At 46.5% G+C, this 14,835-nt stretch overlaps 1 protein-coding gene across 2 annotated transcripts in view; it reads right to left on the bottom strand.

The window, feature by feature from the left end:
* IGF2BP2 (insulin like growth factor 2 mRNA binding protein 2) overlaps positions 1–14,038 on the bottom strand; it is a 102,788-nt gene extending 88,750 nt beyond the window's left edge. For both annotated transcript variants that reach the window (XM_073360302.2, XM_073360303.2), the window contains exons 1-2: positions 13,765–14,038; positions 12,543–12,603 (exon numbers count right to left, since the gene is read on the bottom strand). In XM_073360302.2, coding sequence (XP_073216403.1) covers positions 12,543–12,603; positions 13,765–13,942 — 239 coding nt within the window. In that variant the 5' untranslated portion in view covers positions 13,943–14,038. The remainder of the gene's footprint in view (positions 1–12,542; positions 12,604–13,764) is intronic.
* Between the last annotated feature and the right edge of the window lie 797 nt (positions 14,039–14,835).

The raw sequence follows: 14,835 nt of genomic DNA on the forward strand, positions 1-14,835 counted from the left end.
CAACAAACTTGTAATTTCATCAAAAAAGATATCAAGTTAGTTTGACTGGATCTATTGCCATAAACTCACACTGACAGTTATATTATCCTCCTTTAATTCTTTATTAATCATATCCTTTATCTTGCCCGGGATTAATGCCAAACTAATACGCCTATAATTCCATGGGTGATCATATTAACCCTTTTAAAATATTGACACAACATAAGCTTTCTTCCAGTCTTCTCGAAGTTCCAAGACTTATTGAAAATCAACATTAATGATCCAGCAAGCTCCTCAGACAGCTCTTTTAAAACTCTTGGATGCAAGTGTTTTTGGACCTGCTTATTTAAAAATGTTTAATTTTAGTAGCTGATGTTTAACATCCTCCAAAGAGACTAGTGGAATAGAAAGTGTTATCACTATCATATGATGAGATTCCATCATCTGTTTTTTCTCCAGATACAGAGCAGAAATATTTATTGAACACTTCTGCCTTTTCTGCATTATTATTGATAATTCTATCATTTCCATCTAGTAACAGACCAGTACCATTGTCAGGATTCTTTTTGTTCTGAATATACTTTAAAACCTCCTTATTGTTCTTAACACTGTTGGCCATGGCTTTCTCCTGGTCTCCCTTTGGTTCCCTTGTCAAATTTCTACAATTCCTAGCTTCTGATTTATACTTATTACTGTCAACTTCCCCTTTCTTCCATTTGTATATGTGCACACATATACACACACAGTTCTGTACAGCTGCCTTCACTTCCCGTCTAAACCAGGTCATTTTTAAACCAATATGACCTTCTTCCTTGCTTGTGGCTTTTGGAGCATCGAATAAGTGTTCTTAAACAATTCCCACTTATCATACACATTTTTCTGATTAAATTCTTCCTCCCAGCTGATTTGGATCATAATTGTTTTCAGCTTTGTGAAACTGGTGCTTTTAAAGCACCACGTGTGTGCGCATATAGATATATAAAAACTGATTTGGACTTTGTAACTGACTTGTGACAATTCCCATTGTTACAAAATTTTGAGATTGCTGTACTTGGGAATAATGGTGTTTCTGATTTACTCTTTAATAGTTCATTAATGGTGAATATATACTAAAATATATACGCTGTTTTCACTTAGGCATCTTCCCTGTATCTTACACCAGATCTAAGATTTTCAGTGGTATCAGAAAACACTACACGCTGCAACACCAATTATGTGCTGTACTTTGAGCTGCTTGGATGTAAAAGCACTGTAGTGGTCAGTCCCACGGACACTGAAGAGTCCAGAGACAGAAGCAGGTCTCCTTCAGTAATCTGCTACATGTCAATACACAGAGAAGTCTGCACTTTCAGAAAGCACGTGGTTAGAGTCCCTCTTTGTACATTCCACTTGGAAAACAGGGAATGTATCTTCTAGTGTCATCAGGAATTCAATATTCTCTGCTCACGTGAGATTCCTGCCAAAATTTTGTGTCAAGTATTTCAGTGTAAGAATAGCTCTGGAGTAACCCGGACGTCCTTGTCATTCACTTAGGATTCAGGATGCCAATTTCCCTTCTCAAACTGTTTTCTCTTTTCTTTCTTTTTTTGGAGGGTGGGGCGAGAGGTTAATTTGGTAATATGTATTTTCTTGATCATATCCACATCAAACCATCCGGCTGAGTTTGTTCTTTGCCTGACTTTCACAGGCCTTGCTAATGTCAAGCCTTTGAGGAAACAGAATTTTTGAACTCCGCTGTTTGCATAACAATGCCAGCTCCTCCCTGCCCCCCCGCCCCCCCCCCCCAACACACATTCATTCAGTAGCTTACAATGGCACAAAGGCCACATGGCACTATTTCATTCTCAAGATAAGTCCATTCATAAAATTACACTCATAGAATGTACAGCTGGGAATTCAGGATTCCATAATTAAGGGCTGACGAATGGATATTAATTGACAAGTACCTTGCAGGATTCCTCATGTTACACAATAAAGGGTCACTGCTCTGGAGACTATAGACACAGGCTCACAAACAAGATTTAGTTCCTGCCCCAGGGAGCTTGCAATCTAGGAGCCGGCTTGTGCCATTAAGGCATAGCCCTGAGTAGGCAGTGATACAGGAGGCCGTGTTTCCCCTGGAATTCCTAGTGGGCAGTGTTTTATGGCATCATGCACTGCATGATCTCCCTCACTGCCAGCTGTGCTAACGGGTGCAAAGCCACCTCAACCCTCCCTGACCCTTTCAGGTGGCTGAGCTACAGCGGTGCCCACAGTCTGGGGTGGCCTCTCTGCTTGCTGAGCTCTGGCACCAATATCTTGGGGGGAAACGCGCTTCCTCCACTCCCTGTCCTCCCTCACCCCCACACACCCATCTGGGGGCCAGCGAAAGAGAACCAGGAAAAACCACGTGGAGACACCATGCCCAGGAAGGCCGGCAGGCGAGGGCTCTATCCCTCAAAGGAGCCAGTCTCAGACGACGAGGGGCATGGCAGTGCCTTACCGTGGTAGGCAATTACTGGCGTCAGAGGAGTGAGTTCTAAGGGGGATTCTGAATGCAGGGGGCTCACCTGGTGCCACGGAGATTGGAGGGAGCTGCAGGCACAAGGGGCCCCAGTCTCTGCTCCACTATAGCCCGTTAGAGTGGCTCTGCCAGCACACAGGGGACAGGAACCCTGCGCTTCTGGCCAGCTGGGAACTGCTCCTGTATAGGGGGAAACCCCAGGTGGCACAGAGCTAGCATGATGGCTCCCCCAAGCAGGGCATGTGGCCAGAATCTGACTCACCCACTGGCAAGTCATTTGGGAAGGGTAACAGGGCAGAGGGGCCCAAAAGGAAATGAGAGGGGAGAAGGTCAAGGCTGGGGCTGTAGATGGCCCATTTGGGGACAAGAGGGGAGGAGGGAAATGGGATGATGTTTGGAGAGGGAGGTGGAAACAAGCGTCAGTGTTTAAGGCACTCGTGCACATCCAGGAATGTGGAAAGAAGGTAGTTGGAAGAGAAGGGGGAAGCAGTGAACGGGGGAGCAAGAAGAGCCTGCAGGTGGAGGAGATAGGGTCCGGGGGTCAGAGAGAAACCTCAGTGTCAGGAAGCAGAATGAAGGAGGAGAGGGTGGAGAAGGGTGGCAGGAAGTAGCTCACACCAGATCCAGTCACGTCTCTCCACAGAGGTTATGAACAAAGCAGAGGGGCAGGGAGAGCAGAAAGCGTTGGGGCTGGGCATGCAGGACTTGCTGGGGGTGACAGAGCTGGCTCAAGGGGGGTGGTTGTTCTAAAAAAGGGGAACAAGCTGACAGAAGAGGACGTGAGCGAGGACCCTATGTTTTCTCCAGCACGCTCGAGTGGGGGTACAGGAAGCAGCCATGCCAGGACTGGAGGGCAGTGGGAGCAGGGCAGTTAGGGAGGAGTTCCCAGTGGCGACCGGAGGAAGGAGGAGAGGGCTGGTGCTCACAGGGGCTGAGCACACAGACTATCCCTGCCATGGCAGTCCTGGGAGAAGGGGGAAAGAGCAGAAAGATGAGGCCAGGAAGAGGGAACTCAGAGCAGCAGCTGGTAAAGCCAGGTCTAAAGAGCAAGCAGGGCAATGAGTGGCTGAAGCCAGGCCTCGGAGGCCAATAAGAAAGCCAGGGAGAGGCAGGAAGAACCAGCTAAATCTGTAGGGTGGGAGCTGACCTTGCCCAGGTTAAGGGCAGAATACTGGGATGGAGGCAGAGAGATTTGAGGCTGGGGGAGGGAGGGGGAAAAAGACAGACAGGAGCGAAAGGCTTGTGCAGACAGAGAGGCTGGAAGGCGTGTGAGCAGCCTGGCCGTAGAAGGCACAGGAGAGGCCCCCAGGGGCCAGTGTGGGAGCGAGGAGGCAGCAGGAGAATGGGATCCTGACACTGTGAGTGGGGGTTAATTTGCTGGAGCCAGAGCAGGCATCCCGAGGCAGCAGAGGCGAAGGAAGGAGGAGAGGAAGACAGGTGCCAAGTGTGCTGTGGATCTGGAGAAGAGGCATTGCAAGGGCACAAGTCATTCCAGGCTAAACAGCTTCCACTCTAATCAGAGCAGGAGCTCATCAAGCAAGGATTCCCGTAACACTTCTCCTCTGACCAGAGCAGTGAGCAGCCTCTGCAACCCGCTCTCCAGGCGCAGCCGGCAGCAGAGAGCCCAGCTGCGTGCCACCTTGTAAAAACCATAGCAGAGGTTCCTCTAGCAGCCTGCTAGCTACCTGCTGGTCACCCTGCCACCGTCTCCACACACCATAACCCGGACCTAGAGAATCGGACAGCAGTGACAAGCATCTCTGTGGGAGACCAGCCGTGTCCTCAATCCTGGCCATCCACTTCAGCATTAAACTGCTGCTGTCATTGCCTCGCTGGCCCCTGAGAATTTGGATGGGGAAACGGGTATGCCAGCTGCATGCAACAGTTCCCTCAATGTGGAATGAAAACATTTGCGTCGTACTTGGGCATTTCTCATCTGAGCAAACCTTGCATGTCTGCAGACTTCACTGCAGCAAGCGGCACGTCTCCCCAAAAGGATGTCGCTGGCTGTATCCCTCTCCAGCAATACTCCCCCCAAACATCAGGCTTACAGCCACTGGGACTAGGTATTCCGATTGTCTGACAGTAGTGCCAAGCACTATGCTTGGTGCTGTACACATACAAAATAAGAGAGTCCCTCCCTAAACAGCTCTCAGGCTGAACAAACAGGACAGACTGGGGAGGGGGAAGAGAGAGAGAGAAAATAATATTGTTATCACTATTGTACAGCTGCGGAGGTATATGAAATAGAGATCAATCTATATCAAATGAATTGCATCAGTGCACATAGCTATAACATACCAGAGAGATTCCTTCAAGGAAGGAATCAAGTTCCTCCAAATTACAGATGCCAGCTTTTGCTGGCTTGGGCAAAGGTTCTCTGTAATGTTAGTTTTTAACCATTACTAAATATAGGTGCTTTACCCCTCCTCCCCCCCACCGATGGAAAAGCTTGCCATTTCAGAGAGATAGTACCACAGCATCACTGCATGCGACCAACCAAAGCAGGTCACTTTGTACACTGACAGGTGGTTTGGGATCATTTAAACTAGATATCGGAGACAGGAACTAAGGTGACCTGGGTGGACGTTTCCTTGTAGCTCTCTAATCTGTATTTTGCATCCAGATTAGATCAATGTGCTGTATGTATGAAATTTCTAGCAACCCTGTGCTTAAGTGACTTAATGAACTTCATCCAGCTGCTCTTCTTAATTTAGGATTGGCGTTAACCACAGCTTCTCGAACAAACTATTCACTACTGACTTTATAAAAATAAGTGATCTTCTTCTTATGCTATCTGAAGGCAAAGGGATGAGGAGATGGATGGGAGTACAATGGCTTGTTCTCTCAATTTTACTTCCAATTCTCACACCTCAACAGCAACACAAAGAGGAAAATGGGGGAAAAAAACAGGCTAATGGAGAAGTGACATGTGAAAACATGTCACCACTACCAGTATCTTTCACTGACCTGAAGAAGAGCTCTGGGTAAGCTGGTCTCTTTCCCCAACAGAAGCTGGTCCAATAAAATACATGTTCTCACCCACCTTGTCTCTCTGTTGCCACCACAGACAATTTACTTTGCTGAAATCTCCCCCGTCACACTTCACAGAACCTTCAGCCCCAGACACCCCCAAGTAAGGCATTTGGAAAAAACCATGTGTTACGCTTTAGGAATTGTAATACTCTACTCCTATTCCCAGTAGACACCTTTCCTGATCATGACAGGATAATACAGCCATTCGCACAAATCAGAGCCCTATCAAGACATAACCTTCCACATGCTAGTGATAGGAAGACAGGAGGAACACATATCCTCAACAGATGAGCTACAATATTTGTAAAGATTTATTTTTGAGAGATTCTTCAAGAGTTTACTTTTTGCTTTAAACAAGCAGCGAGAGAACTCTAAACTACAGATTCAGGTGGTGTATTTACAATATTCTGTCTGTGCAAATAGGTGTTCATGGGTTTTCCAGCAAGCTGATAAATATAAAGATTGGTATGGTTTACACAGAGGTCTAATCTCCTCTCCATAAACATGTGTACCTGACACTCAGAGAAGTTACACACACACACACACACACACACACACACACACACAGAGTAGAAGGAGAATAGCTGCCTATACACAGTGACATGGAGGCTTGTAACTTAATTCCATTCTAGACATTTAGCCTTCTTCAGCAGCATGTGGAATGCTTATAAAAAAAGAGAACATCTTGTCATCAAGAAACAAAACCCAGCATATTTGAATATGACACAGATAAGCATCACGTAAAGCACAATCTGAAATGAAGAAAATCTCTTGAAAAAGTACATTTCACTAGTTTAAAATGGACTATTCTGGCTTGTAGTAAATGCCATTTCATCAGGCAGGTCTGAAGCAAGATAATGGAGCAAACACTCAAGCTTTTTTCCTCCAATTGGGAATCCCATGTAATAGGCTCTGCAGTTCTCTCCCACAGCATTGTACACAAAAATTGCAACTATTCCCTCTCACTGGTACAATATGTGGAAAACCAGAATGAAGTTCACGATCAGAAGAGGAAAAAGAAAACCTTAAAAATAATGCTGAAAGAACATTGCAATTTGGCTGCCCAAAATAGAACACATACATGCCACCAAATGCAAATTATAAGTTTGCAAAAGCAACCAGTGGAATTATAAAGTAAAAGAGCTTTTTAAAAAGTGTTTTAATGACAGTGAGCTTGGGGGGGCAATGAATATTTTCAGTGCTGGGTTCCGCTAAGTGTCATTCTGTTTTGCTAAGCTAAGAATACTCGGCACATGTAGCAATTCACATATTCAAAACACAGTTCAAATGCCAACTAATTACAATTCCCTACACTGCTATAGGGGAGGTAAGTATTATTTTTAAAATGCATTCAATGTCATCATTGTTCAATAAACCAGTTAACTCAGGTCTACCTGTGACTAAATCATGGCTGTTTAAGAAGATATAAATGATACTCCATACACAGTTAGCTATGCTCTGGAGACAGACCGCACATTGGTTTGAGACTCAGTTCACACAGCAGCCAGAAGATCCTCTCAGCATCTATGTGAATCCTTTGATTCCATTTTGTAAAATTCACGGGTACATTTTTTAAACACTAAATGACTCAGAACCATCTTGCCCCTTTCTAGAAATCCAAAAGGGCAGCTGACATTTAAATCTTTTAGTAATATTTGAAAAATGTGGCATGAATAGGCTTTGGAAAAAGTCAAACATTCCCGGATCAGCAAAGTCATGTTTCTTTCATTGCATCCCACATAGAATTACTTGTGTGTGTATACGTGCAAGGAGGCGGCAAGCGGGAGAAACTAAAGATGTAAAAGTGTCAGACTTCTCTTGATCAAGGGTGAGGTTCCTTAGCTAAAGCACTAAACAGGATCATTTTACATGTAAATAATTTCTGTCACAATTACGCATGTCAGGGACAAACAAAACAACCACTGGATGGTCATGATATTAGCCCTCTGGCAGTCCACACTTTGTGCCATGTGAATCTGCCCCTTGATATGGAAGTACAACGGACCCTCACTAGAGCGTGCATTGCTAGAGCGCAGATTCGCATATAGTGCAGTCGTGGCGATGGATCCCAAATTTAAATATTTAAATTGAGATCCATGGTAACGTGGCCCGTGATACTGTGAATGGATCCTGAACCCCGCGTTCTAGCGAGGGTCCGGTGTACTAAAACATTTAGCAACCACTGCCATCCCAACACTCTGCCCCTCTCTGTTGTTGTTCTTTTTTTTCTTTTTGGTAAAAAATATATATTGCTTTATTTCAAACTACCACCACCAAAATGAATCTTGAAAATTACATACAAAGCTCAGACCAGAGTCTCTAACCACTTGGGACAGTTGTGAACATTCAGTTTCAGACTGGAATGGTGATTCACACTTAAACATCAAATAGTTTGGTTTCAAAAATAAAATCTACCCCTAAAATGGACATTTTTCTTTGCAAAAACCTCTGTTTTGATAAATTATTTCAACAACTAAAGCAAATACCTAGATATATTTAAACCATTTGCACAGTTTTCCATTTCAGAATTCATCTGTACACCCTATTAATGCTGCTCCTCTTTTTAAGAGGAAAAGGAAACTGTTTAATGGGGGATTCCAGCACTACAGAGACACACTAGCTTTCAGCCTTGAATTTTCTAATCTGATATTTTAAAAGTAGCTAAGATCTAGGATTTCCTTTTGAAAACTGAGAAAGATCACTGTTCCCCTAGTCATTCTAAGATTAGATCCACAAGTGTAATTCTGGCAGATGTTCCTTGCCTCTATCTCTTGAACAACTGCTCCATATTCACAGAAAACACTAAAGGAGGATCAGGACATGCCATAGGCAAAGAAGGATTTTAAATGAAGAAAAGTTTCATAAAAGTGCAGCAGGTTTCCAGATTATTAGAAACAGGGTCTTTAAAAAAAAAAATTGCATTGCTTTGATTCAATTGCAAACATCTAGGTCTGCATATATTAGACATTTGTATTTGTTAAAGTAAATCAGAAAAATAATATACTACTGAAGTTTTGCTATTAAGTAGAATAGTAAAATATTCTTTAAATGTTCTACTAAATTAGATTTGAAGACTTCTCTAATTAGCTCACCCAGTGCATTGTTCTAGATTATATTAATGTTATACATTTTGATTTTTAAAAATAGCATTGAAAACACAAAAGATGATTTTTCAAATAAAGGAATTGGAAATCTAAAACATTGCAAACATTCATTTGAGTTATTAAAACTAATCTGTTTTATTTCTGCCAAATACACATTACATGAAAGTTAACATGAACAGATTTTTGTTTTGTCCGGATTTCACAATTCACAGTTTTCTAATGTTTATTATTATTAACTATGTATTCAGAATCTGCAGTTAAGAATCAAAGTTTTCAATGTATTGCATGTTTGCATAAAAAGCATAATTACAGGACTTTTTAAAAAAAAAAAAAAAACACTAAGCTTCTCATTCAGCAAATTCTTGAAATGATATGATTTTAAGCAAATGAAGCATTCTCTGTTACCAGAGAATTTGAAGTTTACAGGACAAAAAGCGGTTTTTTTAAAAATTAGTTTGTCTATACACAATGTAGTACATACAAACAAAAAACAATTGGGATACTGTTTTCTTTAACATTCTTATAGGAGACAAAAATCACTTGCATTAGAGAGAACACAATTACGGATTTTTAACTCATGAAAGACAAATTCACTACTTCATGCTATTTTTCACTACCTCCAGCCCTTCTACATTACCATGAGGAGGTGTATAGAAAGTGGAGTTTGCAGTGCTACTTCTGACTATTTTACACTATTTCTTAGCTACATAAAGACATACAGATGAGAATGGGAGTTATTTTTGTTTGTGTTTTTGAAATCTAATTCCTGAAAAGGTTCAAGGAAATTTTAACTAAATTCAGCAGCGAGAACAGAACTTACCATTTACACATCAAGAGAGATTTCAGATACATTTCAATAACAGGCATAACAGAGGTTTTCCCTCTTCATTAAATACAAACACTACAATGCTACACTTTCAGTCCAAACATATCACAACACAAAAAGTACCAAACAAAACCATGAAACACAAAACAAACTTGGATCAAAAGATTTAAAAATAATATATATAATTAACCTGGGACAAAGCTAGCATTTAGGGGAAGTTCTCTGCAGTTCTATTCCATAGTTTTACATTCACACAGCATCAGAACTGTAGGACAGTAACAGCTTGTGTGTAACATGGAAAGTTTTCAGATCCTACACAGCTAACTCAGACAAAACTCCCTACAAAGTCATTGGCAATTTTGCCAGAGCAAGGGGTGTTGGCCAGTGTCCTGTGCATGCAGGTTAAGGGTCCCCAAATATTGGTGCCATTGACTTCAATGGAAGTTTTGCCTCACTGCACAAATTCTAATTCTTACAATCATTAGAACAGCTTGTGGGTTTTCTACAAAGAAAAACTAAATGTAAGCCTGTGTAAGCCTTTATTCCATGATAAAACCATGTTACAAAAAAAACAGGATTAAATGTCCAAGCTAACTAATATTAGGCCAAAGACACCTTTATATTAACTGTATGTCTAAAACAAAGCCACAGCTTTTTCAGAGATCAAAAAATGACATGATCAAATCCAAACATTGGAGCTCAGCAATCTGAGGAAACCAAGTAACCAAACTGAAATAGAACCCTCAGGGACAGCTGTACAGATAGCAGAAAAAGGCACAAGAAATATTAGATACTCTCGATGGCTCAATTTTTTTCCCCCAGAGATCCCCAAGCTTTTACTGCAGGTAAAGAGGAATTCACCGTTCACATCTTTTTGCTTTATGTAACAGACCTGGAAGCTAATACGTCCCCAGAGAACTGCCCTTCTAACTAACTGGGTTCTAGCTCGATCATTCTTAAAGAAGTCCTAAGAGTGCAAGAACACTAAGAAAAAGTTACTGCAAAGATTTAACTACTTGGAAATAAAAAAGAATAACTCTCTTATATTTCAAGGTAAAACTCTGTATGCTCATTGCATAGGAAACCAGAACACTGTCACATCTTTCACATATGTGCATTAGCAACAACCAACAATATCATACCCCGTGCCAGACATTAGCCATTTCTCACCAAACTTCACCAAGCTGCCTAAGTTAATTTTCCATGTACTGTGTTTTAAAAATAATACTTGACAATCAATCACACCCAGCATGAAAAAAATACCCAGCATGAAGCTAAAGAAGCAGCATCAGCAAATTAACACATTCAAGAAGAGCCTTTGCATACAATTTGTATAGTGAGCCTGCGGTTCCACTGAGTTCCACTTCAGACATTTCACAGGAGTACATGTTCAAAGAACACTGACTGCTGAGCTATAGAATAAATTCTAAACTTTTTTTTTAAATTACACATTTTACACACCTGGTTAAAAGATTTCAAAGACACTTCAAATCAACAACACAAATATATTTCATGTTTATTATTCTAAAAGAGAACAAGGAAGGAGAAACTTCAGCTTGCAGAAACAAAAGCCTGAATTATTTTTCTTTTGCTAAGACCTCTTTACAAAGCTGGCATTTAATGCAAGCTGCATTTTGCAGCCTACTGTTTTCTCCGTTAGGCAACCAAACCATTTTCAATGTGAAATTTGCTTTAAAGCTTTCCCTTTACCCACTGCTGGGGGAGGGGACTCAGAGCAGGAACAGAACCAACAAGCTGCACATTAAAAGATGCCCTGCCCCACGCTCTCTAAGCATTGTGAAGTTCACGTCTTGTGGAACTTTTAAAAATAAAATACACCAGATAATATTGCAAATCCTCCACTGCTCAAAAGGTTTTGCATGTTGAATATCAACACGAGAAGCAACACTGTATATAACAAACTCTCTAAAACACCTTTTCCCCTTATAACAGTTCAACTGTACCATCCCTGCAACAGCTAAAGGAAGAAGGCAGGCCTCTCAGAAAAATCACTACTGCCTTTCTATACCACTGCAGATTTGTGTCCGTGCTTGCAATTATATTTCTCAAGGTAAAAAAAAAAAAAATGCCCGCCACTATGTGAGAAATTTAGAAAGAGACTGCAGCAGACTTGTACATTTATAAAAGTTTGTGTTAAACAGCTGCCCTAGTAAAATACTACAAGTTGTTTACCTGGCATTATAACAAATTAGACAGTACATCGGATTTATCTGGATCAAGGGCTTCACACTCATAACCGAAATGACCACAAAGATTTTTTTGAATATGCTGCGTCCTGGGGGAACAACAGTGACCAAGCAAAGAAGTGTCATGCGGCGCAATAAGAATAAAAACTAATTCAAGGAAAATGCAAATAGTAAGTCAGTAACAGAAGAGACCCCATCTGCCCACGCACAAACAGACCACTTCTGCAGCATCTAAATGACATGCATCAGATTCTATGCCATCCCCAGAAAGTTCTGTTTACACACGTCCCACACTAGTGCGTTTTGGTTACAAACATTTCAGAACTTTGGCTCATAAGCAGCTGCCACGCCAAAAAGGGTTTTTAACTTCTTTAACTCTCAAAACAAATCAAGATGTTGCTCCAAAGCCTTGCGAGATATTGACTAACTTATCCAAAGGACATTTTGTTACCCTCAGCAGAAAGCACTTTAGAAGAAAGAAAAGCAAAAACTAACGAATTGTAATTTTAGCTAGGGAATTTCAGCTGACACAGTAAATATTTACTACTTACTTGCCACAGGAAGTCTTCCACAAAGCCTTTGTTACCATTGTGATCTTTTAAAGGGGGTGGGGGGGGGGGACTTTTTGCATTTGGTAAACAAGTTACTGCACTGGGAAGAAATGCTTTCCATCCCAACCCGCATGGAGAGAGGAAAGCCCATCAGACTTCAAAAAGTAAATCAATGACTAGGGCACGCAGCTAGCCATAATGAAAGTAAAAATGCAACTATCGCAACTACTTTCAGCACCCTTGCAAACAACCCCGCTGCCAAAGAGCCAGAGCCGTCCTGGGACTCGCCACCCCTCACCCGGACTGGAGACAGAGAACACACGGACAGGGATTTACCTTAGCTTTTTAGGGACTGAGTAATCGACCTCCATGACTTTGCCATGCAGCTCCACTTTACCTTTAAAACACAACAACAACAGAGACTCAGCATCGTCCGAAGCACGGTGTGGGAGCTAGGGCAGGAAATCTACCCAAAAGTCGGCGACTGCCCTACAGCCCGAACTGCGTGGAGAACCCTGGAGCAGGGGGCCAGCCTGCTGGGGAGGGGGTGCGGGGGGGACACGGGGTGCTGCCCGGGGGCGGGAGGGCGCCCGGGGTCCCCGCCCGGGACAACAGCACAGTCATTTTCCCAAGCAGCACCAAATGGAGAGGCTGGAGTCCGTAGCCCTCAAAATGAAGGACTGGGGCAGCCATGCTTCCACTCCCAGGGCTCCTGCCGCCCACTCCGCTAACCAGAGCTAGCAGGACTTCGCGGGGCTGCGCTCGCTTGCTCGCGGAACACCATGGCAATCTCCCGGCAGCCCAGCCCCACGGGCCTCCTCTCCTGCTCTCCTCCTGCCTCTCCTTTTCCCCTACCCGGCACTGGGCGCCAGCTCGGCCGGAGGGGCCCGCCGGGGCTGCCAGAGGGTCCCCTGTGTTTGGGGCTGCGTTGGCCTGGCGCTGCCGTGTGGCTCCTACTCCCTGGCTGGGCTGCAGTTCGCTCGGGGCCCCCCAGCTGCCTCTCGGCCGCTCTTTGCTCCGCGCCCCCGGCGAGTTGGGGCAGGGCACCTCGTAAAAAGGTGCCCGAGGCCGGGAGGGTGGCGAGGGGGCGGCCGGGCGGTGGACCCCGGGCCCCGGCTCCTCTCAATAAAATCGGAGAAAAAAATCAGGGAAAAATAGCCCGGCTGGAGGGAAGCGAGGGAGCGGGGCGGGAGCGGCTCGTCCCGCAGGGCCGGGGCGAGGGGGGAACCCGGGTGCCGCGGGCGGGGCGAGGGAGAGGACCCCCGAGGGGCTGGGGGCCAGCAGGGCGGGGGGCACCGAGTGGATTCCTGCGGCGGATCCCCGGGGGTCGCGGAGGGGGGCCAGAGAGGGATCCCGGGAGGGGCGGGGAGGGTCCCTGGGGAGGGGGCGCTGGAGCCGGGGGGCGAGCGGGAGAGGGGCGCGCCGGGGCTCCCCGGGGAGAGGGGTGCTCCGGGGCAGGGCTGGGAGGGTCCGGGCAGGGCTCGGGGGCGCTCCCCAGCGAGGCGCGGGGGAGCGGGGCGCCGCGGGTCCCCTGGCCTCGGTGCGCCCGGGCGCTTACCCGAGAGGGTCTCGATGGCCCGGATGGCCCAGTTCTGGTCCGGGTAATCCACGAAGGCGTAGCCGGACTTGAGCAGGACCTGGCCGGCCAGGGGCAGCTTCCTGTCCCCGAAGAGCTGCCGGAGCTCGTCGGCGGTGGCGGCGGGGCTCAGGTTCCCGATGTAGAGCTTGTTCATCATCCGCCTCTTCGCGGGGAGCCCGCGGCCCCTCCTGCCCGCCGCCGGCACAGACCCGGGCACCGCGCTGCGCCACCCGCCCGCCCGCCGGAGCCTGCAACAGCGCCCCGCAGCCGGGCAGCGGGCGGAGCCGAGCCGAGCCCAGCCCGCGTGTGCCGCCTCCCCCCGCCCTCCCCGGGGACTCCGCGCAGAGGGCAGCCGCGCCGGCTCCTCCCGCAGCCGCGAGCCCGCCGGGGGCGCAGCGGGGCTCTCCCCGACCGGCGCCGGGATCCAGCGCCCTCCCCGCCGCCTGGGCGGGCACCATGTGCGGGTCGGGCTGGGCTCGCGTGGTGCCCGGGAGCGCAGCGCCCGCTGGCCGAGCCCAGCTTCCGCAGGGTAGCAGCTGCTCCGCGCCCAGGAGCTGGGGAGAGGGGGAGCCCGGGGGCACCGCGCGGGACTAGCTCCGGGCCCCGCGGGCTGGGCCGTGGGGAGTCCCCTCGGGGCTAGCCACGGGCGGGGCGGGTTTCAGGAAAGCCCCTTCCCGCCCAGCTCTGGGCGCGGTGAGCGCTGGAGGCGCCGGGGGCCCAGGGCTGTGAGAGCGCAACGGCCGCCCTGCGCCCCTCGGAGCTGCTGGCGACTCCGGTGTGGGGCCGGGCCCCTGCGGAGCTGGGAGAGCACCTGGCTCACTGGCGGAGGGACCGGGGCAGGCAGCCGAGCTATTCGAGGTAGGGTTGGATCTCCTCCGTTGGACACAACAAGCTTCGTTTTCCGGATCTCTCCCCACAGCTGGCATTTAGATGCCATTTAAAACACCTGGGATGATCGCAGCAATTTCCCATGGCTTTCACAGTGCCCTTGCTTTGGTTGTAGTGCTCGGCAATGGGTGCATAGATCTTCGCTCTCCCTCCTTGGAGAAG

This window comes from Lepidochelys kempii, chromosome 9 (assembly GCF_965140285.1).
Source record: "Lepidochelys kempii isolate rLepKem1 chromosome 9, rLepKem1.hap1, whole genome shotgun sequence".
Lineage (NCBI taxonomy): Eukaryota > Metazoa > Chordata > Testudines > Cheloniidae > Lepidochelys > Lepidochelys kempii.